The 27,507-nt window shown below is 38.1% G+C and overlaps 1 protein-coding gene across 6 annotated transcripts in view; it reads left to right on the top strand.

Annotated features, from left to right (window-relative positions):
• Positions 1-27,507, top strand: part of Phtf2 (putative homeodomain transcription factor 2) — a 121,921-nt gene that overhangs the window by 18,847 nt on the left and 75,567 nt on the right. For 5 of the 6 annotated variants that reach the window (XM_036181239.1, XM_036181244.1, XM_036181243.1 and 2 more), the window contains exon 2: positions 12,755-12,834. In XM_036181239.1, coding sequence (XP_036037132.1) covers positions 12,790-12,834 — 45 coding nt within the window. In that variant the 5' untranslated portion in view covers positions 12,755-12,789. Of the gene's footprint in view, positions 1-9,826; positions 9,864-12,754; positions 12,835-27,507 lie in introns of those variants that run through there. The other variant, XM_036181242.1, reaches the window with a different exon arrangement.

Raw genomic sequence — 27,507 nt, 5'->3', positions numbered from 1 at the left:
AATAATGGGTTTTCATACATCCTTATTTTTAAGTTGTTATTGGCATGTAGGAAGGCTGATGATATTTCTGTGTTAAATTTATATCTTGCCATGTTGCAGAAATTGTCTATCAGTTTTCTGCTGTAGAATCATATATTCTACAAATAGAAATGCTATTACTTATTTTCCTCTTAGAATCTCTTCACTTCCATAATTGATATTTTTGTTCTAGCTAAGACTTCCAGTGCTATACCGAATAAGGGTGGAGAAATTGGACCCCTTGTGTAGCTGGAAGTTTTCCTGACAAATCTCTCCCACTCAATTCCCCCAAGTAAACACACAGAGGCTTATATTAATTATAACTGTATGGCCATGGCTCAAGCCTTTTGCTAGCTAGCTCTTATATTTTAAATTAGCCCATAACTATTAATCTATGTATCGCCACATGTTTCGTGGCATTACCTGTGTCCCATTACATGTTGCTCCTTGGGCGTCTCCCCACTCCACCTTCTTCCTGTCTCTCTCCTGGATTTCCCACCTGCCCCTAAGCTGCCTTGCCATAGGCCAAACAGCTTTATTTATCAACCAATCAGAGCAACACACATTTGCAGCATACAGAAAGATATTTTCCCATCACTTTCACTTTTCTGTCTAAACAAAAGGTTTTAACTTTGACCTATTAAAAAACATATAACAAAACAGTTATCAAGTAAGAATTAGAGTTATATTGTGTTTTGTAAAATTAAAGAAAAAATTTCTTTCTATCCTGTATTTGTGAGTCTAAGATTTCATATCTAATTTATCTTTTATCATAATCAAGGAAAATTATAATTACAGCTGTCTGGTCTTCAACTACATCAAAGACCCCAGAAGGATATAATATTACCTAAGTAAACAGGAAATGCATTGTAAGCAACTTCCAAAATTCTGGAAATGACAGAGACAGCTTCCTGCCTGGACAGTTACCCAAAGTTTCTCTGTAACATTGGAGCATCCATCTTCAGCTTATAGGCCTAGAGTTTTTTAGTCTCTTTCCCATGTGTCCTGTAGAATATCTGGCAGTCTCCTCTGCAAAGCAGGAACATGAAGGACCATCTCTCCTTTCAAAGTTCAGTGGTCACCTTCCTGTGGGTCCTACATGTCCAGTTTATACATTTTGTCAAGCAGTCTAGACAAGAACAGTTTCTTGCCCAAAATCTATTTTTGCCAAGAAGGTAAACTCCATGTGGAGTGTCTTCAATGCCCATCTTTCTCTCTGAAGTAAATAGGTGCTGCCAGGAGCAGACGTGTCTCATAGTCCAGAAAGTCTTAAGTTTTTAAAACATTTTAAATGCCATATTCTGGAAGTTTTTGAAGTGTTTGAAGATTAATTACCTAGTTAAAATATATCTATGTATACCTAGAAAACTTAACTAACATGATTATAAGTTTAATTATCATAGATGACTAATTATTAATCTGTATTTCTCAACTATACACTACAATTTCAGATGAGTTGCACAAACAAAATACTTTAAACAAGAATAGAAACAAAATTAACTTTAATTTTGTATCAGTAAACTAAAATCTGTAGCAATGTAAAATATTTATCTTATATTTCTATATCATATCCCCTTTCTTCTTTTAGAAAGAGATTGACTATGACCAATAACAATTTGTAACTAATAACCTAAACAAAGACAAATATCCATAATCTATTTTTTGGGAATGTGGGCATAGTTTTCTAGGCTACTTCCTGCTGATTAGGAGTGCTGGTAATCTTACAAGGACACAAAGAAAATTTTAGGATTGTGGTTAAGTCTTGACTGGAGTAGTCTGTAAGGCTGTATTCGCTGAGCCAGTTGCCTTGAAGTTGATTTTGGATGTTGGATGATCTGGGTCATGGTATCATTTGAGACCTTTCAGGGGGTCCTGGCTGGTCAAACCATATTAGCCTGGAAGCAATCTACAGGTTCTCACCTTCTGTGGAGACAAAAGCAGAACCTCTTTTGCAAAGCACCATATCCTTTAGAAATAATTTTTGAAATCAAAATATCTTTAAAATATACATATTGATTTAACTCAGCAGCTTACAATCAAATGTCTTTCTGCAGTTAAAAATCCTAAAGACAACATAATCCAGATTTTTATATAAATATAATATAAATATTTTATATAAATATAAGAAAAAATATTTTTATATTACCGTTACTGTTTCTTTAAAGACTTTATTTTTTAAAACTATTTCTTTATATATAACTTTCTGTATTTCTCTTCCTCTTTCTTCCAAGCCTACATACATTTTTACACACATCATAAACCATTTAGAGGTTTATTTAGTCTGAATCTGACTTATTATGAATCTATTGCTTTAAACTGCAGCATTACTAGGACTGAAATGGCAGCTTTGGCTGCTGACTCTACCTACCTCAGCTTCCCAACATGACAGAACTACATTTACAGCCACCTCTGGGAACCATGCTTACCACCAACTCTGGGAAGCAATGGGTCCATGCTTCTATCCAGCAGTGTATAGCCCAGAAACCTCTTTTTTTTTTTTTTTTTTAATAGTAGAAAAAACTATATCCACCACACACCATGTTGTGTGGCTTGCAGAGACCTCTGTGTAACTTAGAGAGAATCCGCCATGCTGCAGCTCCAGCCCGCATGCCGCAGCCAGGGAATAACTTTTGTTATATATAGTTTTACTATGTTAAAGTTAAAACGTTTCTTTTTAATTAAACAGAAAAGGGGAAATGCTGTGGGATAATGCTTTTGTACACTGGTTTGAAAAAACGCTGATTGGCCATTAGCCAGGCAGGAAGTATAGGTGGGATAAGCAGACAAGGAGAATTCTGGGAAGAGGAAGGTTGAGCCAGGAGACCCCAGCCTGCCATCCAGAGAGCAGCATGTAATGGCACATAGGTAAAGCCACAGAATACATGGCAACATATAGATGAATAGAAATGGGCTGAGTTTAATTGTGAGAGAGCTAGTCAGTAGTAAACCTGAGCTAATGGCTGAGCAGTTTAATTAATATAAGCCAGTGTGTGTTTAGTTGGGTCTGAGCAGCTTTGGACCTGATGGGACGCAGAAAAACTTACAACTACACCCTTGTTTTCTTCTTGATGCTGAAACACCAACTTGTTTCTTAGGTTATTTGCTTGGAATAACTTTTCATCCCTTACCTTGAGGTAGTGTTTGTTTTTTTGTGGTGAGGTGTGTTTCTTGGAGGCAACAAATAGAGTATTCCTGCTTTTTGAGACAATCCTCTATGTCTTTTGATTGGACAATTGAGACCACTAGATTTATAGTTACTGTTGAAAGGTGTGTATTTATTGGTTCCTGCCATTTTGTTGATTTTGTAGTATTTGGTTTTTTTTTCCTTGTCTTAACTATTAATCTAGTTTAGCTTATTCTTTCCTTTGGCTTCATGGGTAAATTTGTTTTCCTTCTCAGTTTGAAGGATTCCTTCAAGTATGTTCTGTAAAGCTGGCTTAGTGGTCATAAATTCCTTTAGTCTATTTTTGTCATGGAAAGCTTTTATTTTTCCTTTAGTTGTGACAGATAGCTGTGCTGGGGTAGCTCTGAGCTGGCGTTTTCTGTTGTCACACGGTGCCTCTCTCATGGTGACTGCAGTATGCTTTTGCTTTGTGCACTTAGTGTGTTAGTGATAATATGATGAGGAAGATTCTTTTCTGGTCTTCCCTGTCGGTGTACTAAATGCTTCCTGTATATGGATTGATCTCTCCTTTCCTAACTGTGGGAAGTTTTCTGTTTTAGTTCTTTTTAAGAAACACTTTCTTTGCCTTTAGAAATGGATTCTCCTATGCCTATCCATAGATTCAGTCTTTTTAGAGTGTCACATATGTCTTGGACTGGTACTTACCATCTAATTTTTGTCTGTCTGGTTCCTCTACCTTGTCTTTAAGCTTAGATATTCTGTCCTTTTCTTGATCTGTTCTATTAGTGAGACTTGTGAGCCTTTTTTTTCTTGCTATATTTTCATTTCCAGCATGTCAGATTTTTTTTTTCAGTATTTATGTCTGTTTATTAAATTCTTTCATATCTTGCAACACCTTTATTTTATTCAGTTGTTTGTTTACAAGATGTGAATGAAACTCAGTCAAGTCTTCTTGGACTTCTTTGAATGTACTACTTTAATTATTTTGAGTTTCTTATCTAGGATTATACTTAACTCACCCCCACTAGATGTCATTACAATAGAATTAATTTTTGAAGGAATTACATTGTCTGGTTTTTCATGTTTCTCAGTGTTAGAATTACATATTTAATGTTTTCTTTGCTTGGCTTTCCCCCCTTACATCAGCTATATTCTTTCAGTTGAAGTATTTACAATGTTCTCGTGTGACTGAGATGTGTTAAAGTTGAGTATGTAGTTCAGAATATAGTTCTCCAGTTTAGTAGCTGCACAAACATTGTATAATCTCTGAATGCGTCCCTTAGGAGGGTATTAACTGTTAAAGGACACTACTGCCACTTGATCTTGTCATGGGGCAGATGACAGCGGTCCCTTTGACTCAGTAACTGCTGGAGGGTAAACATGGAGCATCCTCAGACCTCAGTGGATACGATTAGAAGTGGGAGAAACATAATTTGGCCAGGGTCAGGATTAAGTATGTGAGGTATGCTTATAGTGCCAGCTACTTAGGAGGCTGATGGCGAAGGGTCACACGTCCAGGAGTCCAGTTTCAGGAGACTACATTCTAAAATTAAATTTTAGAGCAGTTCATGGTATGTACAAGAAACAACTCAAAAGTCAAAGAATAGTGAGATCATAGAAGTTGATGGCTCTCAGAAGCCTCTTTCCTCACAGCACCATATAGAGCTGGCTAGAGCCACAGGAATCTGAGGACTTCATCTTTCATTCAGCACAGTTGTGCAAGAATTCACTCCCTAAGTATTCTTCTTTCCCTCTTTCCCTCCCTCCCTCCCTCTCTTCCTGTTAATTCCCATTCTTGCATGTGTGTCTTCTGGTGGGTATGGCTTTTTGTGGTGTATTTTCAAAGTTATCTTTATCTCTTTACCTTTACCCACCTTACGTCCCTCCCACTTTTAATCTAAGCTTATTATCTAAAATCTGAGTATACTATGCACTATGGTTTATTTATCCAGGCATTTTGATGGCAGTGTATAATTAGTAATTTTTAATCTTTCGATAAAAATCAAATTTTAAAAAAGTTTGATTGATTGTATAGATACATAAATAGCATGGAATGCTTATTTAGGTAATTTTTTTTTTTATTCTTTTTTTTTTTTTTTGAGACGGTTTCTCTGTGTCCCTGGCTGTCCTGGAACTCCCTCTGTAGACCTGGCTGTCCTGGAACTCCCTCTGTAGACCTGGCTAGCCTCAACTCAACAGAGATCCTCCTGCCTTTTCCCCCCAAGTTCTGAGATTAAAAGGCATGCACCACCACTGCCCAGCCTGGTTAACATTCCTATTGGTGACAGTAAGATCATATGTATATTTGGGTCAAGCAAGATTGGTTGATGGTAAAGCTTTCTTGTGGGTAAATAAGGTAGTTAAACTATTTAAATGGATCCTACTTCATAATTGAGTTTTTCAAGTACCACATCAACCAAAACACAAAATACTTAATCACATATACTGTAATTGAGTATTTGAAGGACTTTCCTAGGCCTTTAAAACAAAATACTAAGATTGGTAGGGGTTTTTTGAGAACATGCTGAAATTAAGAAACCCTAAGATAGAAAAAGTGAACTTTGAAGGACATATAAAGTGGTTTATTGTGCCCACCTGGAAGTTCTACATAGTAATAGTAAGGTTGCAGCTGTTGGGTTGGAGAGATGCCTTAGCAGTTAAGAGCAGTTACAGCCTTTCCGGAGGACCTGAGTGCAGTTCCCAGCACTACATGGCAGCTCACAGTTGTCTGTCACTCCAGGCCCAAGGGTTCCAATACCCTCTTCTGGCACTGCGTGTTATACACATGGCCATAGCAGGGTTTCTATAATGTGAAGACACCATGACCATAGTAACTCTTGTAAGGAAAACATTTAATTGAGAGGGCTCCTTTACAGTTTTAGAGGTTGAGTCCATTATCATGGCATGGAGCATGGTGGCAGACAGACATATGTGGTACTTGAGAAATAGCTGAGAGTCCTACATCTTGCAGGAATCAGGAAGTCAGCTGAGACACTGGGTGGTATTCTGGGCATAGGAAACCTCAACGCATGCCCCCACAGTGTCACTTCCTCCAGCAAGGCCACTCCTAATAGTGCCATTCCCTGTAAGATTATGGGGGCACTCCATTCAAACTGCCACAATGCACATGGAGATAAAATGCTCATTTACATTGGAATGAATAAATAAGTAAACAAAAATTATAAAAGGTTTGGATTTTTTGTTAGTTTTTGTTGTTGATTTTTTGTTTTTTCAAGAGAGCGTTTTGGCTGTCTTGGAACTTGCTTTGTAGACTGTGGCCTCAACTCACAGAGATCCACCTGCCTCCTGAGTGCTGAGATTAAAGGAGTGTGCCACGGTGCTGTCATTTAGATTCTTAATAACACAAGGTGTTTTTGTTAGTGCAAGTTCATACTTGCCTGAGATTTTTCTCTTAGCATGGGCATTACCCTCTACTTTGAAACACATTGGCTATGCATTGGTTCCATTCAGGAAATTAAAAATTAGACATTCCTTTTATGAATTGTCAATAGAGAATAGATAGTTGTTTTTTTAGATCATATTTTTTCATTTCATTTTCTATTCTAAAATCGAAGCAATTTTTAGCATACAAAGTAGTATTTATTTTCCACAACATTTCTATGTAATATCTTCATTCTAGATGAAAGGAAAACCTTGAAATTGTAACAACTTATAGACCACACTTGTAGATTTCATTCTGCCACACCATATTCCTTCTGTCAGAGTATATTTCATTTATTTTTCCCTAGCCTCAGTATCAAGATGAAGAAATGTATTTGAACCCTAGCAGTTATTAGCCTCTTAGAGGTAACTGTTGCATTTAGCATGTAGGAGTGGAGTTAGACTTGGCTGGCAATGCTTAAGTTCAAGTCATTTTTATTGGGCCTTTTAGGTCTGTAAATTATTCTGTATTGGTTGGTTGAGTTATATGTCAGTAAATCAGCCATATTTATTATTTTTGTATCTTTTAATGTTAAGAAGATGTGTTTGCTGGGTGGTGGTGGCGCACGCCTTTAATCCCAGCACTCAGGAGGCAGAGGTAGGTGGATCTCTGTGAGTTCGAGGCCAGCCTGGTCTACAGAGCAAGATCCAGGACAAGCACAAAACTACACAGAGAAACCCTGTCTCAAACAAAACCAAAACAAACAAACAAACATAAAAAAGAGATGTGCTTTTGTGTTTGTGTGCACATTGGGGATAGTTATAAAAGTTAGTTTCGATTCTTACCTTTGAAGTTTATTTGTGATGGTGCTTTGGGTGGTAATTTCTAAATTTCTTTATATACCTTAGTGTTTAATGTAGTCATAAAAGCTGATATAGCAGTGGTCCTAAACCTGTGGGTCATAACCCCTCTGGGGGTCAAATGACCCTTTCACAGATATCTTTCAGATATCCTGCATGTATCAGATATTTACATTATGATTCATAACAGTAACAAAATTACAGCTATGAAGTAGCATCAAAATAACCTATGGTGGGGTCACTACAATGTGAAGAATTGTGTTAAAGGGTCACAGCATTAGGAAGGTTGAGAACCACTGAGTGATAGGATGGTTACTTAAAGGCATTGGACTTTTGTTAACAAATTTAGGCCTAGGAATGGGGGTCATATGTAGATAAGTACATGCAAAAAATGTATAAATGTAATAGAAATACAGAACAAAGATGATTTAAAAATCTTGAGTGGAGGGGTGAGGGGGAAATTCCCCTTATAAAGTTCTGTTTTGGGAAAAGGAAATAGTAATTTTGGTACCAAGGCAGAAAAGTATAGAAAGCATTATGGTTGATAGGAGATGAGAGAACTGTGTACAGCATTGTTGGTTAATAGGTCAGAGTCAGACAATACATGCTGAAATACTCCTGTAGCCAGACAGGAGTGAGAAAAGGTTATTAGAAAAGGTATTAACAATGAGATCATGGGTCCTGAGCAGATTTACACAAAAGGTGTCTTTAAAACATCATTTATCTAATAGTTTGTAACACAGTAAATTCTACATATTTACAATAGATTGCTCTAGTATTTTCAGGTGTGTTAGTGAAATAATTCAGAGAAACTCATACATAATTGGAGCTGTTGTTTATTTAGTCTGTTATTTTGTGGAACTAGATCTGGTGCAAAGCTTAGGTGCAGAGAACTTGGTCACTGAAGAGCACACAGGTGTTAGTGAGGTTTGAACTGGAATCCTCCTGATGCTTAGTAGTTGGCATGTCTCCAACCTACTTCCTGTGCAGTAGTGACATTCATAGGTGCAAAGGAAGAAAATGGCCTCCTTTTTTCTTAAGGGTTTACATGAAATCAAGTGACCTGTATGGCTGTGTTGTTTGCTTTTTAGATGCCATACTTCGTCATCAATGTGAACAAAGAGACATTAAACTCCAGTGTTCTTAACTAGTTCAGGTGAGCACTTGTTAGAAAGACTTTATTTTGGAGGAAGAAAAGATGATGATGGAGAAAAGCAGAGTGGGAATAAGCGGCACAAGCAAAGTATCAGGTGGGAGTAATTTGTTTTCTGAGCCTAATGCGAGGCATGCTGGAACATGACTTGGGTCAATAATAATGAGAGAAGTACATTGTAATATATGATATTTCATAGAGATTTGAAGCATAGAGAGTAGTTAAACTCTGGCTTTTAAAAACAAATCTGTACAAAGACTTCCTCCTAGTCATTATTACATTGATAGTAAAAGCACCCTTCACTCATCCACTATCCCTTCTGTAGCCACCTTCTCTCTGAAGCTAGCCTTTGGCATCATAGATGTGGATTTACTCAATAAAGAAAAATTTCAAATATTTTAATAGATGTGATTAAGCCTATGAGAGAGAATGAACTCAGAATATCTGTAGTAAAGTTGAAATGTCATACCTACAGTTAACCCTATAGCTTTAAAATCAGGCTGTATTCTTATTGTAATATCCATCTTTGTAGTGGTTGATTGAAAAAGGTTGATTTAGTGGACTAGAGAAATGGCACAGTTGGTAATGTCCTTACCACACCAGCATGAGGAGCTGAGAACACATCCTTAACACCCATGCTAACGCTGGCTGTGGAGGAGCATCTAGGTAACCCCAGTGTTTGGGGAGCAGAGACAGGAGGATCCTTGGAGCTGCTTGGCCAGTCCACCTTGCAGTTGGTGAGCTCTAGGTTCAATGAGAGACACTGTCTCAAAACAAAGTGGGGAGGTTGAAGAGACGGTTCACTTGTCTCAGGTTTGGCTCTCAGCACCCACATGGTGGCTCACAACTGTTTTTAACTCCCAATTCCACAGGTATCGTGGCACACGCCTTTTATTCCAGTACTCAGGAGGCAGAGGCAGGTGGATTTCTGTTTGTTGTCAGTCTGCTCTACATATTGAGTTCCAGGACAGCTTCGGCTATATAGAGAGCTGTTGTTCTGAAAAACAAAACAAAACAGAAAAAACAAACAAAAAAACCACCCAGGAAACTGAAGAAAAACAAAAAAAAGTGCAATTTCCTAGAATCTGACACCCTCTTCTGGCCTCAGTGGACAGCAGGCATTCACACAGTGCACATACGTACATGCACGCAAAACACTAATACACATAAAATAAAATGAAAAAGTATTTAAAAGACTAAATGGAGAAAAGATCAAAGAAGATATGTGATGTTGACCTTTGGGATGCATGTGACCACACATGGCTACAAACATGTACATTCAGCATGTCCACACAAAAGTTTCAGATTCTATATTCAGGGCACCTGGTAAGTCTTTTAATATCTCTGTCTGTCAATCTGTCTCCCTTTACCCCCATGTACATTCACTTAAATATAGTTTATCATTAACAAAGTTATTTAACAATAACAGTTACAATAGAGATGATTGTAAGCTTGGCCTGTTACAGAATCAAAGTTGGAAAGGCTTTAGTTGTCCGGAAAATCATTTATTGGATATTAATTACTTTTGTTTACTAATTTGAAAATTGTCTTTTTGCTTTTGCTAACTTTTACTTGTCTGAAACTCATTTATTGTGAGTGTGTTTTGTCAGAAGTCTGTCTCAATGTGTTGTAAACCTGTGTTAAGGATCGGCCTGAGCTCCTCAATGTCATTGAAAGGTTGTTGATACTGGAAAACCATTAAATGAGTTTGCACCTTAAAAAGGGGATTTAAAAAAAACAAAACAAAAACAGAAAATTAAAGTTTTATTTTGTAGAGCTATATAACTAAACTTTACAGAATACTTTTTATAACTAATAGTTGTTGGACATTCGACATTTATTTCTAAGTCAATTTCCATCTTGCGGCTGCTGAGGTGGTGGAGTGGGCCAAGGCACTTACCACACAAGCCTGACAACTTGAGTTCTAGTCCACAACCATGAAAAGGTAGAAGTGTGCCCATGAACATGCGGCATGTGGACCCACAGTAAGAGCAAATAAAAACTTAAGTTCTTTATTAAAAACAAGAATCGACTCTTTAGATTATCTTTTTTGTTTGTTTGTTTGGTTTTTCGAGACAGGGTTTCTCTGTGTAGCTTTGCACCTTTCCTGGAACCTACTTGGTAGCCCAGGCTGGCCTCGAACACACAGAGATCCGCCTGCCTCTGCCTCCCAAGTGCTGGGATTAAAGGCGTGTGCCACCACCACCCAGCAGATTATCTTATTTTGAGGCAGACATTGTTCTTATTTATATTGAGGATTTTCTCTTTGTTTTGTTTAAATATCTTTTTTTTCCTGAAGCTGAGGATCGAACCCAGGGCCTTGAGCTTGCTAGGCAAGCACTCTAACCACTGAGCTAAATCCTCAACCCCCAAATATTATTTTTATTATTTATGTTTATTTGTTTATTGTGTGTATGTGTGTGCCATGGTGTACATGACAGCATCAGAGGACAACTTGCTAGAGTCCATCCTTTCCTTCCATCATGTGGATCCTAGGGTTCCGATTCAAATTGTCATACCAGGGGGCCAAGCTCTCTTGCTGACCCTCATATTATTATTTGTATGTGAGGAGTGAAATGAAGACAGTCCCAGAGGTGAACTTTGACGTCTCTGAATACTGCGTATGTAGTTGAGAACTGACATTGTGATCTTAAGAATTGTCAGGTAGATATTTTTATTTTTGCTTTCAACAGAGCCTCACTGTTTTCCTTTATTCATTTGTTTTCCACATTAAAAGAAGCTGTAAGTGTTTTCTTCTTATTTGATTGAAGAATTTTAAAGTAGAAAAGTTAATTAAAATTGACATGTACTATTTTGTTGTCTTCTATGAAAGGTATGTGATTTATTTCTAGTGGGTAAGTAGGTGCATGTATTCCTCCCCCTTTTATAAGTGAAGGAAACCAAAGTCTAAAGAGCTTAAATGACTTCTCTGGTATTAAATAGTGGATATTGGATCCAATATTTGAATCCTAATCTCTTGGTTTTGTGAGCCTTCTCCTTTCCATATGTTTAGTGATTTGACAATAATTTCAAAATATACTTTGCCTGGATTTGGCCAGTTAAAAGGTAGTCATTGATTCATTAGGAAAGGTAATAAAATACTTTTTTCTGTAGCTACCAAGAATACAAGCATTAAGTAAATCCTGCTTTAAGTTTTAGAACTAATAATTTTATTATATTTAAATCCTGACACGTTCAAGAAGCCTGCATGCTCCCAAGAATGGATGTAACATTTGTAATGTTTAGTTTACCTTGGCAAACTAGCATTTCCTACAGCTGCAGAGCTGTGGCATGGGAGAGGAGGGTCTATAGGGGTGCTTTTCTCCCTTGACTTCCCTGAAGGCCTTGAGGATGTTGGTTTGTAGTGAGTGCTCTGCCCAGAGTCCGCTTTCCTTAATACAGAACCAGAGGTGGTGTCTCCTGTCTTAAGACCAGGGAAGGATCTTGGTGTTAACTGCTGTCGGTCTGAAAGCCGTTGTAGGCTATGAAACTGAATACAAGAAAGATGGTAAATGTCTCAGTATCCACAAACTGTGATAGCTAACATGTTCTTAATATGTGCTTTTCCATTTCATGTGCTTGTCTTGTTTGTTTGGTTTGGTGTTTTGAGACAGGGTTTCTCTGTGAAGCAATCCTGACTGTCCTGGATACCACTCTTTAGCCCAGGCTGGCCTCGAACTCACAGAGATCCACCTGCCTCTGCCTCCCAAGTGCTGGGATTAAAGGCGTGCGCCACCACCGCCCAGTGTGCTTGTCTTGTTGATGTGAGTTTGATTTTGTCTATTATAAAAATAGGACTCAAAATTCTGTCATTTTACTCCAGCCATGTGTTAGCGGCAGTCTTGACAGGAGCTAGAGAAAGACTGACATGTTACTAGTGAGTGAGTGAGTTTCCATTACATATTAGTTATAAGGGTAAAATTTCCAGGATAGCCTGCAATATTCTGAAATTTATTTAAAAGATTTATTTTTCTTAGGTAGTAGTTGATTTTCTAAGAATATTTAACTACTATATCCATTTAAAAGCCACTTCTGTATTGTGACAGCTGGTTTTTGTTTCCTAGAGAGACTGTGCTTCGGAAACAGGAGTGAGGAAGGGTATAATCTAAGTGCAGTCACACAGCTTGAGTTTGCGATAAATAGATGCTATGTATGCGTGCCGTTAGACTCCTGGACGGTGGAAAGAAAATCATTCGCATGTCTTTCTCTCTGTGCAGCTGAAAATGACGAATGTGTAATCTCAGTGGAATAAATGGCGTCCAGAGTCACAGATGCTATAGTCTGGTATCAAAAGAAGGTGAGTTCATAGTCAAAGCTTTTCATTTTTTTAAGCGTTTGAATTCCACAAATTGATGTGTGTTTTATGCTATCAATTTAAGCCTGATACTGCCTAAAGACTAAATAGATTTTGAGGGTTTTAAGTGGAAGAGGAAGATTATATTATTGTGATTTTCATTTTCATTATATTATCATTAAGTAAATTAGAAAAATAGTGCCTAAAACATTGTCCTCTAATTTTTACCATAAACTGTCAAAGTTTCAGCTTTCCAGGGTTATACCTGTAAGTAGAATTATATAAAAATAGTCCAAGTTTTGTTGCTTTTTTTTTAACTAAAAGCAAGATTTTCAGAATTTAGCTCTTGTAAAAAGTCTAACAGCCTTAGTTTTTATTTTATTTTATTTTTTTCAGTGTTTGTGGTTAATTATATTTGTTGTTACACATTAAAACATTTCTTTTGATTCTTGTGAATACCCAGTATTGAACCCCATGGCTTTGTACTTATAAGGCAAATATTCAACCATTTAGTCACATTTGCAGTCCTTAAAAACAATGATGCTTTAGTCTTCATTTTTTAATTAAAAATATAATTATATATTTAAGCTTTTTCTATGTGAAGGAAACTAGGCAAGTTTTAAATTTTTTGAATTGGTGATGTGATAATTAAAACATTTTAAATATGAGACAAATCTGAGAACATAGTCTGTTTTGGTGCTCTTTTATTTGATTCTTGGTAAAAATATACCACAGATATACAGACATATATATAATATCATGTTTTTCATACAAAGTTCTTAACTGGAAGTATTGATGTTGATATGTAAATTGGTTTATTCTTCTGGTTCTGTATTAGTTTCACCTTTACTTTTAAAGTTCTAATTAATTTAAACATAAAATTCTAAAAAATTAGAAATGAAAAATTAAATAAATCCATACACACACACACACACACACACACACAGGACACGGATACTTCAAGATGTACTACATAAACTTGTTTTCTAAAAAATATTTTGAGTCAGGTGTGGTACCACATACCTTTGATCCTGGCATTTGGGAATCAGAGGCAAGCAGGTCTCTGAGAGTTCACTGCCAAACTGGTCTACAGAGTGAGATCCAGGGCTGCCATGGTGACGGAGTGAAACCCTCTCAGCAAACACAAATAGATGAGATTTTCAAGGTTTTCTAAGTTCTGCTTATTGAAGTAATGTTTTCTAAACATTGTCTCTAGCTGGCTTTTTGTGTGGAACCTTTCGAGTTTCACTGAAGATTATTTATGGAACATACTTGGCTAAAGGAACTGTTTTGGAACCCTCTCCTATATTTAGCAGAGTAACACTGGGTAACTCATGTAGATGTTTGGACGTGTGCAACTTAAACAGTCTAACACAGTTGTCACAGTGTCATGAGTTATACCAGCACACTGAATTGCATGCTTTCTATGTGGGAGTAGCAAAACAAATTTTTTTAATTTAGTTATCTTAAAGAAAAACACATGAACGCTTTAAGATTATTGCTTTAAGACTTATTATTAAAAATAAATACATAAAATGAAGCCTTAATACTCTAGTACCTTTTTCCCTTCTTTACCCAGATGCTCAGTTCTCTTCCCCAGAGGCAGTAATTTTTAATTTTTTATAGCTCGCTGGCTCTCAAGCCAGAGTCTGCTGTTCCATAATCATCATAGGGGCTTCAGTAGAGGGTTGCAAATGCTGGGTAGGAGAGTTTAGTTTTCATAGTTACTTTTGGAGGATATTGCCCTTCGTGGATGGGATGTAAATAAGCAATGTCACATAATGCTCTAAATTAGAATTGGCAGGTAACAAATATTTTAGCTTTTGAAGTTGTAAAGTTTTTTTTAATCACAGTTACTCAGCTAAGCCATTGTTGTATAAAAGCAGCCGAAAGACAGTGTCCTGATTAGTGTGGTTCTGCTTGCTTTCTCCTAAGACATAACTTGCAAAAACTTCTAGAGTTGACCTGTAGACCTCAGTTGCTAAACTGGGCTTGATGACATATCACACAATGCAGTAGTGCACTACCTGTCTATCTTGTCTTTTCTTGGTCATTTTATTGTAATGGTACTTGTTGATTTATGACTATGTGATACATTTTTTTATTGTTTTTTGTTTTGGTTTGGTTTGGTTTTTTTTGGTTTTATTAAGCTCTCCTTGAGTAGTCTACTGTTGACCAATGACTAAAAGTTCTGATTAAATGTGTTCATTATTTACATGATAGTGTGTGTGTGTGTGTGTGTGTGTGTGAGAGAGAGAGAGAGAGAGAGAGAGACAGAGACAGAGAGAGACAGAGACAGAGAGAGAGGGAGACACAGAGAGGCAGAGAGACTTATAACAGTGCCCTATAATACACTGTAACAATATTTCCAGTGTGTATGATTTACTTTTTGGCATGGTTTTTCAGATTCTTCTTTGAAGTTTCTGATGAAATTGTAACATTTCCTTTCATTGCAGTCATTCACATTTATGCTTTCTTTTGCTTCCTTGGGAATGATTTTTCCTAGAATTGTATGTACTCCTGCAGGATGCTTTCCACTGTTGTGCGTGTTGAAGTATAGCTTGAGAGTTCCCCTCACAGCTCCTTATTCAGACAAGTTTGGTTTTGAAATGAAAGCCTTTTAAAATACTGTAGTACTTCAGAAACCTTGAGAACTTGATTCTTGCTGATTATTTGAGCATAGACAAATTACTTCTTTGAGTTCCAATTAGCACTTTTTTCAGATGGATCTGATAATGGTTCTCAACATATTTTCAGTTATAAGTCCCTCTGAAATATAATAAATATATATAATATATTTATTGAAATGTTATAAAACCATTCTTTCATATTTGTATTTCTTTTTCTGAGGTGAGAGACTTATTTATCTTTGGGAAGGAATCCTAAATATCAAGCCAAAGGTAATTGACACACTGAGTATTACTTTTAAAAGATCCAATGATAGTAAGTGGTGGTTTGAAAGAAAATGGCCTCATAGGCTCATAAGGAGTGGCACTATTAGGTGGTGTAGCCTTGTTGGAGTAGGTGTGGCCATGTTGGAGGAAGTGTGTTACTGGAGACAGGCTTTGATGTCTCAGAAGTTCATGCCTGTGTGTGTAGTGGCTCACTGTTTCTTCCTGCTGCTTGTGGATCAAGATGTAGAACTCTGAGCTCCTTCTCAAGTACATGTCTGCCTGCATGCCACCATGCTTCCCACCATGATGATAATGGACAAAACCTCTGAACTGTAAGTCAGCCCCAAGTAAATGCGTTCCTTTGTAAGAGTTGCCATGGTAATCGTGTCCTTCACAGCAATAGAACACTAAGACAGTAAGGTTCTATGAGTGTACAGGTCAAGTCAGAGAAAATGAACTTGTTTTCAGGAGATAAATGTATAAAAGATGGTTGATATACAAATATCCCTTACTACCTAACATTATAAACAGGTAATATGTGGGAACTAACGACTTGAAGAAGAACAGTGACTGACAATAAAACATGCTTGAATTTTCTTTTAGAGACTTATTTTTATGTGTTTGTATGTGCCTCTTTGTTGTTTTATATGTGAATGCTATGTATGTATCCCACGTGTGGTACCCATGAAGGCCTGAAGAGGTCACTGGACTCCATGTATGTGGTTTTGAGTTACTTGATGTGGGTGCTAGGAACCCAGCTTGGGTTCTTCTGCAAGTTCCGTATACACTTTTAACTGCTAGGTCATCTCTCAAGTCCCACAGCTATGTGGTTTTTAATGTTTGTCAAGAGTGGGATGCATTTATTAACTTAAACTATCCTAAGTAACATGAACTTGACTGGTAACTGGCGTTAATTATAAATGGTTGGGGACTTTAAATCTTCTACATTGTTAAGTCAAGATGTTTGTGTACAAGTGCACAGGCATCTGTGAGTGTTTTCATGTGTGTATGTAAGTGCAGTTATAGTATATTTCAGAGTGGTAACTTGTATAATATCATACAGATGATTAAGAATATTGTCTCTGTTGTCAAGTCCCCAAACCATTGCTGTTATCTTCTACATGATCTTTCTTGTATCAATTATGTTTTTTTTAATTTTTTATTTTTATTTATTTATTTTATTTTATTTTTTTGGAGCTGATGATTGATCCCAGGGCCTTGCGCTTGCTAGGCAAGCACTCTACCATTGAGCTAAATCCCCACCCCCACTCCTGATGTTTTACAATCTTGCATTGCCCAATATGCTGGATACACAGACAAGGAGCTTCCCTTAAGCATTCAGAAGGGTGGAATCTCGCAGGGAATTAGCATAGGGAGGATATCAAGGTCTAGGTTGGCAAGCAAGGCAACAGTTACCCAAAATGGGGGCCAGGGACCTACAGGTCACCCCCCCCCCCTTTACTAAAAAAATGAGCTTCTGACTTAGGTTGCATGGGACGTCAGCAGGACACCTTACCTGTCATGAACACCATCCAGGCCACACAGGTGTTCTGTCTTAGGTTGGTGAGCGCCGCCCAGATATTACCCGTCTCTGAATGCTCATTATCATACAGGCTCAATTGTGTGAGAGCTACGGAGTTAACTGTTGCCAAAGATATCTAAGCGGTGCTGGGCTTGCAATCTGTGTGTTCGACACAGAAAAGACCAAGAGAAGTTGTAACCCACCCATAGCTGGTAGGCTAAAGGGAACTGAGTCATCCCCTTCCTTAACGAGATTTACTACAAATTGGAGTACTTATAAAATGATATCCCTAGAGCCAATGGAAGTTGAGTTTGTATATTTTTAATTTTTAAAGCCAATTTAAATGTATATAACTATTGATTGAAACTTGTCATGCCCTAATGAAAAATTAGTTAACTGTGGTAGCTAGCTACTTTTGCTGCCAGGGTCTCCACTGTGCTAGCTGTAGTAACCAGTTATGAAATGGCAATCCCAGAAACAGCAGCAATGGTCATCACTGTTATAACAGCAACGACGGCAGCAGTGATGTCAAATTCTCTTCTGGAGCGTGTGGGTATCCATTGGCATGGACACAACTCCAGGAACACAAACCGCTGAGGCCAGCATGACTTAAGCTGGCAGCTAAAGAACCATAAAGGAAAAATAGGCAGCTCACAAGCAGCAGAACTAATGGTCTCAGAATGGCTACATTCAGACTCACAAATTTTAAGGTATCTTCAAAGGGAGCTAAATGAATTTCAGGAAGCCAAAAACTGTTGCACAGAGCCACTCCTGAGTAGGTACTGCTCCAGCATGAATAGGATCATGAGAATGAAAATGTTAGCTGGCATGCTGCTGTTACTAAATGGAGGTCAGTGATCTTCAGTGTTATTCTTAATCTCCTAGGTGTCTGGGTGACACATTCTCAAACATACTTGAAAAAGCAGTTACCTCTCTTTCTCTTCCTTCACTCTTGTTCCCAGGGACTGGTCTCTGCTCTCTTCTATGCCCCTTCTTTGCCCCTTCTCTCCCATCCCCTCAAAAAACCTCCCACATGGTCCCAGTTGTATGGTGTGACTCCTTCCTTGCTGGTTTAAAAATACATTTGGTGTCGAGATTTAGATTCAGTCTGAGACATGCTGAGACCCTGCACCTGGCCCACCAATGACAGCCCTACTTTTTCCCTACCTAACGAATTGCTGGGTCTCTCCATCCAACACTGACAATTGTTTTTGTGAGCTCCAGGGAGTCGGTTTGGATCCACCTCAAACAGCCTGACAGTTGCACAGAGCCTGGACAGTGAAGTGTCCAGCTAGCTACCCCAGAACATGGCCAGCACCCCAGATTTCTCAGGTCCCCCAAAGATGATTGATGTCCCCCAGACCAGCAGGAGGCATTCTCGAGATCACAGCACCCTCCTCCCCACCTCACCTGCTACCCCTTTCCAACTCCTCACCTTTTTATAATAAACAGAAGGGAGGAATGTTGGCATTTAGAGATCTGTACTGGCCTGCCCTTGGGGTCCTGTCAGGATATATCCTCAGCTGCAGCCACTATGAGCACCCCCTGTGCATTCACTAGACACAAATTATTTTAAGAGGGGGACATTTTATTGGTTTAAAAGCTAAAACATGTAGAATGGTTAGGCTTACCTCATTGTTGACAGAATCCCAACTCCAGAGCACTATGAGATGTGTGTGCCTGCTTCTTTTTCCTACTCAGCTTCTCTAGAGTTAGTGTTTCTTTACCACATAGAACATATGTGTGTTATGGGGGCCAACCTAGAAGCACCTCTGGACTCTTCTTTTTCTCTGAAAAGAAAGGATATATGGAGGACTGGGATACATTGGATTTTCAACTCAAGACGTTTCTTACTGTTGGAAGAGCTTCAACTTGGCTAGAAAATTTTGTTGTCCATAGTCCCTAGACAAATAAGAGGATGGATATCTAAAGTCTGAAAGGAGAGAAACCTTAGTTACTTTAAACTGATGATGGCATTCTATCTCTCTGCTAATGATTGGTTTAGATCAGGGCATGTGTGTTGGGGGATATTCCATCACACTGTGAACCCTGAGTTTGCATTTGTGTTAATGAAATAAAATTAACCTTGGGTTAGGAAGCTGAGTTAGCAACTAGTTGATAGAAAGTAATTGTAGAGCATCAGAGGACATTTGGAGGAGATAGAGACTGTGGAAGTAGTAGGGAGGGATTTGGAATGGCATAATTTTTTTTATTTGGCAGAGTGGAAGGACAGTGTCTTTGGGTGATGCCAGCAAGGAGAAAACGTTAGCTAGGTGCTCCTCATCCTCTCTAAACTAGCGAGTTTTCACCTCACCCTTTGAGTCTTGAGTCTTATTTGTAAATAGAACCATAGAGATTTAGTTAACATTACCTTTAGTGGCAGCAGCAGTCTCCTGGAACAGAATTCTCACCAGGCTGTAGCGTAAGTGGCTGGACCACTGCCAGAGAAGCAGGCTGGGAACTGTGGAGTCACAGTTGCTGGCTGAAATAGCAGTAGGTTAAGGTGCAGCCACTGTGCTGAAGTTAAAACAGAATGTGTACTGATTTTGACTAGTAAAACATGAAGGAAGCCTTCTAAGAAAAGGCTTCCGTTTCTTAAAAGGAAAACCAACAGCAATAATAATAGTAAAACACACATAATGTTTACTATATACCAAGGTGATTTACTTGTGTTAGTCAAGTAAATGAAATGGAGGATGTCTCATCTTTGAACTTTTTTGCTGTGGGATGTTCTCTATGCTGTGAATGTGTTGGTTAATAAATAAAGTGCTGATTGGCCAGTAGCCAGGTAGGAAGTATAAGCAGGGCAAAGAGAGAGGAGAATTCTGGGAACAGGAAGGCTGAGGCAGAGAGATGCTGCGACCTGCCAAGATGAGAAGCAGATGTTAAAATAGTGGTAAGCCACGACCCACGTGGCAACTTATAGATTTATAGAAATGGGTTAATTTAAGATATAAGAACTAGATAGCAAGAAGCCTGAGCCATTAGGTCAAACAGTTTAAATAATATAAGCGTCTCTGTATGTTTACTTGGTTGCAGGACTGGTGGGTGAGAGAGATTTGTTCTGACTATCGGCTAGGCAGGACCAGGAGATAACCCCAGTTACACTTTTTTTGGATAAAATTCTGCTGTCATAAGACTTTTATAATGATTTTATTCCCATAGAATTTGCCAACAAATTAAAAATAGGTGATTTGAATGATGAAGAGAAATGGAGTTTTCAAGACTTTGTAAGCTACAGCATTAACTCTAGAAGTGTCCTACTTCTGATCTTCTCTTTGTGTAAGATAATAAGTTATTTTTTAATTTTATATTATTATTTATTAAGATACCTTCTTACTATGTAGCCCCGACTGGCCTGGAACTTGCTGTGAAGATCAGGCTGACTCACAGATCTGCCTGCCTTTGCCTTCTGATTGCTGGGACTAAAGGCATATATGCCGCCACCACCTGGCTAAGCTATCAGTCTTAAAATTATTAGTTACCTTCTAGTGGGATGCAGAAAGAAATTAAAATATCTTCCAGTATTCAACAGTTTCTCTAATGATCTTGTCTGTGTTACAAATAATCCTTCCATTGGCAGAAAGTTGGGTATGTGGCTAAGGCAAGGTCAGAAGTGGTGTTTGACTCTGGCAACAGTGATCAATCCAGATGCTCAGCAGCCCAGGCTGTTATACAAAGACTCTTGTGCTTCTTCTGTCAGGAAGTAGAAGGCTAAAGTGTAGAACAGCCTGGGGAATGTCTGCATGGTTCTGGTTAACTTGCTTAACTTGTCTGAATTTTCCTCTTTGTGCATCTAAAGGAATGGTGATTCCCTCTTTTGTATTTATAGATGAGTTGATGGTGTATACAGCATAGTGGCAGCACAGTGCCACACATGCTGCATCTTCTGGAAAGGCTGTCCCTCTCATTATCATGATTACTTCTTCATATTGGCCAGTATTGTCAGGGGTGAACTGCTCTCCCCAAATGGCTTAAATCCTGTTAGATGGCTTAAGAAGCTGAAAATGATCTTTACTTGTTAATGAGAACTCTGAAATATCAGGCTTCTGTACCCAGCACTAGAACAGTGGCATTGAATTGATGTTTGCTCTGTAACCGTTATGCAGCCAAGTCACGGTTAAGTGTTATTTTAAAACCTCAACTTTGTCTGTTTCTGTTACAGTCGTGACAGTCCAAAAATATGACTTGTCTTAGCAGAAATAGTTTAGTTAGTCTAGTTCCTATAATATTTGCCTTTTCACTTAGGATTTTTCCCCTCTGTTTTTGTCAAAGTTCTTGATTTTTATCCACGTGCACCAGTTTGGGTATCTCTAGCCTAAATAATTTGGGTTTTAGCTTTATTTGTTTATGAGGAAAACATGAGCTCTAGTCAGTTGGCTTTGAAAAGTCTAGTTCCAAGTATATTGTAAACGTGGGCTGAAAGCCCAATTACAGTTACAACTGTGATCAACCCAAGCTCAGTCTTGTTCTGGAGAGCATTTTTTTTAATGGTGGATGTGGCGCTGTACCTTGAAAACCCACTTATTTATTAATTTATATTTTTGTGGGGTGAGGTGTATGCCATGGTGTGGGTGTGGAGGTCAGAGGACAATTTCTGGGAGTCAGTGGTCTCTCTCCTTCCATGGAGATGGGATTCAGGTCATTGACCTTAGCAGCAAGTCCCTTTAGGGCCACCTTGCTCTAGGTCTTTTTGTTGTTGTTGTTGTTGTTGTTGTTTTTTGTTTTTCGAGACAGGATTTCTCTATATAGTTTTGCGCTTTTCCTGGAACTTGCTTTGGAGACCAGGCTGGCTTCGAACTTATAGAGATCCTCCTGCATGCACCACCACCACCCGGCCCAACTATACTTTCATATAGCATTTTCTCTCAGAGTGCTTCTCTCTATATAATTATTGTCTTAAGAAATATGTAGAAAATAGTACCTATAATAAACCTCATGGCTGCTTGTAGAGGCTGCAGTAGTGGGTGGGAATTCTGAGAAGGCAAAGTACATCGTCTCAGTAAAGTACTGCTTGTACCCCTTTCTTTAGCGTAGCTTTGTGGACCTGCCTTCCTGCGGGTGGGCCTTCTCCAGGTCATTGACCTGCTCAACTGGAGTGTCAAGTTTCTCCATCTTGACCTGAAGTTTTCCCTTATTGGACTTTAATGCTCTTGTACCATTTTGTATTTGTGTTTGGGCAGTGTGTATCCTTGGTTTTTTTTTTTTTTTTTTTTGGCTTTTTTGTTTTTGTTTTTGTTTTGACACTCTACTGCCTTGGAACTTGGCTAAGTATCCTAGACTGGCTGACTAACCAGACTTAGCCGTCTTAAAGGATGTGCTAGGGTTCTGAGGATGCAGAGTAGGTTCTCATTGCTTTCAAGTCAAGTACTTTAATGACTGAGCTATTGTCCTGGCCACCACTTAGCTTTTCTTCTTTAAATGGAACTCAAGTCAGCAACTCAAACAATCATTTTTAAAATCAAACCTTCTAACTCAGTACAATCCAGATATATACTAATTTAATACATGCTGAGAGAGAGAAAGAGAGAGATGATGGTAGGAAAATGTCAAAAGTTTTTGTTTTCAGAAATTATAACATCGTGTTTCCATAAAGAACAGAAAACGATTTGTGTAGTTCATAACACAAATAGCTGTGAGTGGCAGGACAGTATACACACTGCACATTGTACTTGTGTGTTCAGAACCAAGGCTGCAGTGAAGTTGTGTGTGCAGCACCTGTGAGTGCTGCCAGGAACACCTTGGATACATTATGTGTTTGAATTAGGTCTTGGTTGTTGTATATTCAGAAACCTTTTATTGTTGCTAGTGTTTTGTGACTAGCCCCACAGTTGAAGGAGCTGGGCTCCGTGGCTTGGTTTTGCTGACAGGTCCTACCATACTCTTCCTTTCTTTCCTCCTGCTGTCTTGCCTGAGGTTATCATATTCCTAGTTGAAGGTACCTTATGCTAGAATCTTTTTACTAAAGAATCAAACTTGGAGAGGCAGAATGCACTGAAGTTACCCTTTCTGGCTCATTGTGGTAGGTAGCTCATGCCTATAGTCTCCACAGTCTGCAGGCTGAGACAAGAGGACCCCTCTGAGTTCCTGGCTGCCTAATGAGACCTTGCCTTTCAAAAATAATATCGTCACACCAACAGCAAAACTAGACAAACAAGTAACCCCCCAATCTAAACAACAGAAAGTTATTCCGGTTATGTTTACAGACAAAAAATTGAGAGATTAAAAGGTTAAGGGAGTTAATTTTCTTGCCTTTTAAAAGGTCCACTCTAGAGATTTTTGTCAACTATATCATAAATTACAGAATGTTCCTTTTTGAACTAGTGGGTCCTGTACTTGGTGCACATAGCAAAGCAGCGCTTGTGGGTAAAGAAAGTGGAAAAATAAACCCTGAGCCTATTGCCCAGCAATAGCCTTCAGGGCTGTTACCAGCAGCACTTCCAGAGTCAGACAGGCATATGCATTACCCCTGAGTCTGAAGGTCCCAGGTTAAGGAGACAATATTAATGCAAGATGTAAAAATTTATTTTTAAGGTCTTTGAGGCATCATGTTCAGATCCACCTATATGTGAAGTATTAAATAAAGATTTAAGGTAGTATGTTTTGTTTTGTCTTGTTTTTGAGAGAAGGTTAGCCCAATCTAGCCTATACCCTCATTGTAGTCTAGAATGGCCTCAAACTTGCAGTGTTTTTGTGCATCTGTCTCCCAAGTGCTTGGAATTGAGTATTTAGTAAACATTTTAGTGTCTAAGAAGTAGGAATTCCTTGTTCTGTAGTATGTAACTTTTTGACATGCCATAGACTTTTGCTGATGATTTTTTTGGGTTATAATTATTTTATTAAGAAGTACTTAGCCAGGTGGTGGTGGCGCACACCCTTAATCTCAGCACTGGGAGGCAGAGGCAGGTGGATCTCTGAGTTCGAGGCCATAGAGTGAGTTTTGGGACAGCCAGGGCTACACAGAGAAACCCTGTATTGGTGGGGCAGGGGGAGTTGCAAAAAAACAAAAGAGTATTCATTTGACCACAGCAGTTGCCAACAAAGTAGTTGTTTTCACAGGAGTGAGAATACCCAAGAAATGATATGACTAGAGTAAAGAAAAGAGAATTGAATTTATTTAATGAATACACACCTCCAAAAGGAAAACTAACAAATGCTTTGACTTGAATAGAGTTGAAAAATTCTGTGACATACTAGAAAATTAGTCTTGAACTTTTAAAATTGTCTGAATAAATTTAAAACAGAGACTGTAGTCAAGGTTGGAGAATTTGCCAGCTAAATTCCAAATATCTTGCAGTCAATTTATCTTTAACCATGGTAACAGACATAATGGTGAAGTAATTTGGTAAATTACCAATTGACAGCCTAAAATTAGGCCAGTGTGCCAGCTTTGAAAAGGGCTGAAAAGAGACCAAACCACTATTGTTAAACTGGTATAGTCCTAGGAAAAAAGTGACATTTATAAATGTTATTTACAGGATAACTTAGATGCTAAATTGTTTTTTTGGATTGCCCATGGTATTTATTCAAATAAAAGCTGTTGATTCACTACTGAGGATCAATCACAGAGAATAAAACACTCATAGTAGACACTAAAAGTTTCCTGTTTTAACCTTTACACAGAATGCAGGTTTTATCTTGCCCGTGAACAGTTTTGCTTTAGTTTTCTTTCTTATTTTGTTATCTTTACTCCTGTGATGAAATAGAATTATAAAGACATCAGATATATGTTAGTCATAGTGGTGCACACCTTTAGTCCCATTACTTAGGCAGAGACAGGTGGATCTCTGTGAGTTCTAGGCCAGCCTAGTCTACAGAGCTGAGTTCCAGGAGAGCGAGAACAGAATATGAATAAAGAAAATGTGTCATGTATACAAAATGGAACGTTGTGCAGCAAGAAAGAAAACTGGAGTCATGATATTCCAGGACAATTAAAGTGATTGGAAATCATTATGTTAAATGATTTGTTAAATGATATGTTAAATGTAATTGGACAGATTCAGATAGATACCACATTTTCTCTTAAAATCAGAACCTTGATATGAATGTCTATGTATGTATACATCTTTATATGTATATATATATATATATATATACATATATATACATATATATGTATATGTAATAAGAAAACTTGGGTTGAGACTAACTGGAGAAGAAAAGGAACCAGTGAGAGGAGGGTAGACTATAGGAACAAATAAGAAAAGAGTGTAATGGCACATATGCTTAAGCATGCCATGATGAAATCAGTTATTTTTATTCTAATCCTCAAAATCAAAAGATGAAATGAGACATATTTTGATGGTATATGAAGAGAAACAGTAAGGTGGTCTTTTAGAAATTATTCTGAAATGCCAGATTTTATCTTATTTTTCTAGTTTTCAAAATAATATATAGTAGGATGTTATTTTAATTACTATTTTTTTCTGTCTGCTTTGACCTTTTTACATGGCTTATTTTTATTTACTAGTAGAAAACTTGAGGAGAAATTACTAGGGAGCCTCATTACCTTCATGCAGCTAAAATTCAATATGTAGTTTTATCAGTAGGCTTTAATTTTAGTATTTTATCGCCAAGACACAGTTTCATGGTAATAATACCCCTGCAAGCTTTATGTTAATGTATATTGAAATGTTGTTGATGGCAGGCATAGATGTGTCAGACACAGTCTTTTTTCAGAAAGCTCTGAAGCATGGAGGAATCCGATGTAATATGCTGTTCCTTTTGGTAAGCATTACACTACAAGTCATATTGATATTCGAAATGTCCTCCTGGTCACTGTTCTGTCATCCCTTTAATCTCCTAATGTGTCTCAAATCTGCCATGGCCACTTCAGTACTCCTTTATACTGCAATAGTTGTTTCTCTTCACCCCTGCTCCCAAGTGGTTTATTGTAAACACGTGGCCTTGTTTCATTCCTCCTTAACACTCTTAGAAGGTGTCCTCTCACCTACAGTATCAATCCAAGTTTCTTCACACAGCTTTCAGGACTTTTTCTGATGTCTACATAGATTTACATATATTTGTATGTATGTCTTTTATTAACTCATACACAATTACTTGTTTCTTGGTTTGTTGGAGTAGTAAGACAATATTTACCACAATAGGGCTCATCACGGTGAGTCTGTAAATACTCCAGCATCATTTTTATCATTTGGGTGCTCTGGAAAAAGGGAATCTTTTGCCATTTTCACCATTTTACAATAATTGAGGGAGCACCAACCTCCTTTCTCTTAAACTTATCTTGGGAATGGTATAAAACTCCTTAGCACCACCAAGAAGTCTCAAAGCAAAAGCAAAGATGAGTGTCTGCTGGTCAGGAGCAATTCCTTCTTTATCCTGGACCTCAGTCTTTACATCTTCTTAGTATCCCAGGGTACTGCTTCCAGCGTGATTGCCCTTCCCCACGGCATTTCTATGAAATTCTGACTACCGCCTAACTGGTGGTAAGACAGCTTCAGCTGGAGCTGTTGCCTCATTACATCCTGTGGCTGAAACATGAAGTCTGCCTTGTGGTTTCTCATTGGTATTTGAACTGGTACTCTGCTTTTTATTTTTTTAAATAACTAAATCATCTCGGACTTTAAAATGCAAAGCTATGGGGGCTGGAGAGATGGCTCAGAGGTTAAGAGCACTGACTGCTCTTCCAGAGGTCCTGAGTTCAGTTCCCAGCACCCACATGGTGGCTCAGAACCATCTGTAATGAGATCTGGCGCCCTCTTCTGTATACATAATAAATAAATAAATCTTTTTAAAAAATGCAAAGCTATGTTCTTCTAGAGGACATCTTCATCATCCCTAGGGATTAGGTGTCCCCGCTCCTCGTGTGCCTATAGAAAAAGGTTTGAGTGTGTACTCTTTTCATGGCAATAGTTCATGGTTGTTTTTCTTTTGTAGGAAGGATTTTACAAAGTAGTCTAACTTGTTACTGTTACGGAGTTTGTGACCCCTGGGAAAGACTGTAGACTAAGTCCAATTAAAGATTTATTGATTAGCTGCTAGCTAGATAAACAGTCTCTGAGCCAAATTTGAGATTGCTGTGAAGGAGGGTGTGGGGAAGGACTTTTAAAGGGGAAACCACTGAAGACCTTCAGTATCTATGCCAGCAAGCAAAAACTGCCAAGTTAAGTGGTTAAGGCAACTCAAAACAATTTCTGGGTATCTGTGTAAGCAAGTTAAAAAGCAGTTAGTCATATCATAACAAGGTAGTCACAGCTGTACATTTTTGGATGGGGTAACTGAGTCAGGATCACTGGGAAC

Source organism: Onychomys torridus, chromosome 3, assembly GCF_903995425.1.
Source record: "Onychomys torridus chromosome 3, mOncTor1.1, whole genome shotgun sequence".
Taxonomy (NCBI): domain Eukaryota; kingdom Metazoa; phylum Chordata; class Mammalia; order Rodentia; family Cricetidae; genus Onychomys; species Onychomys torridus.
The sequence above is the reverse complement of the archived record's forward strand: the minus strand, read 5'-3'. Positions and strand labels throughout refer to the sequence as shown.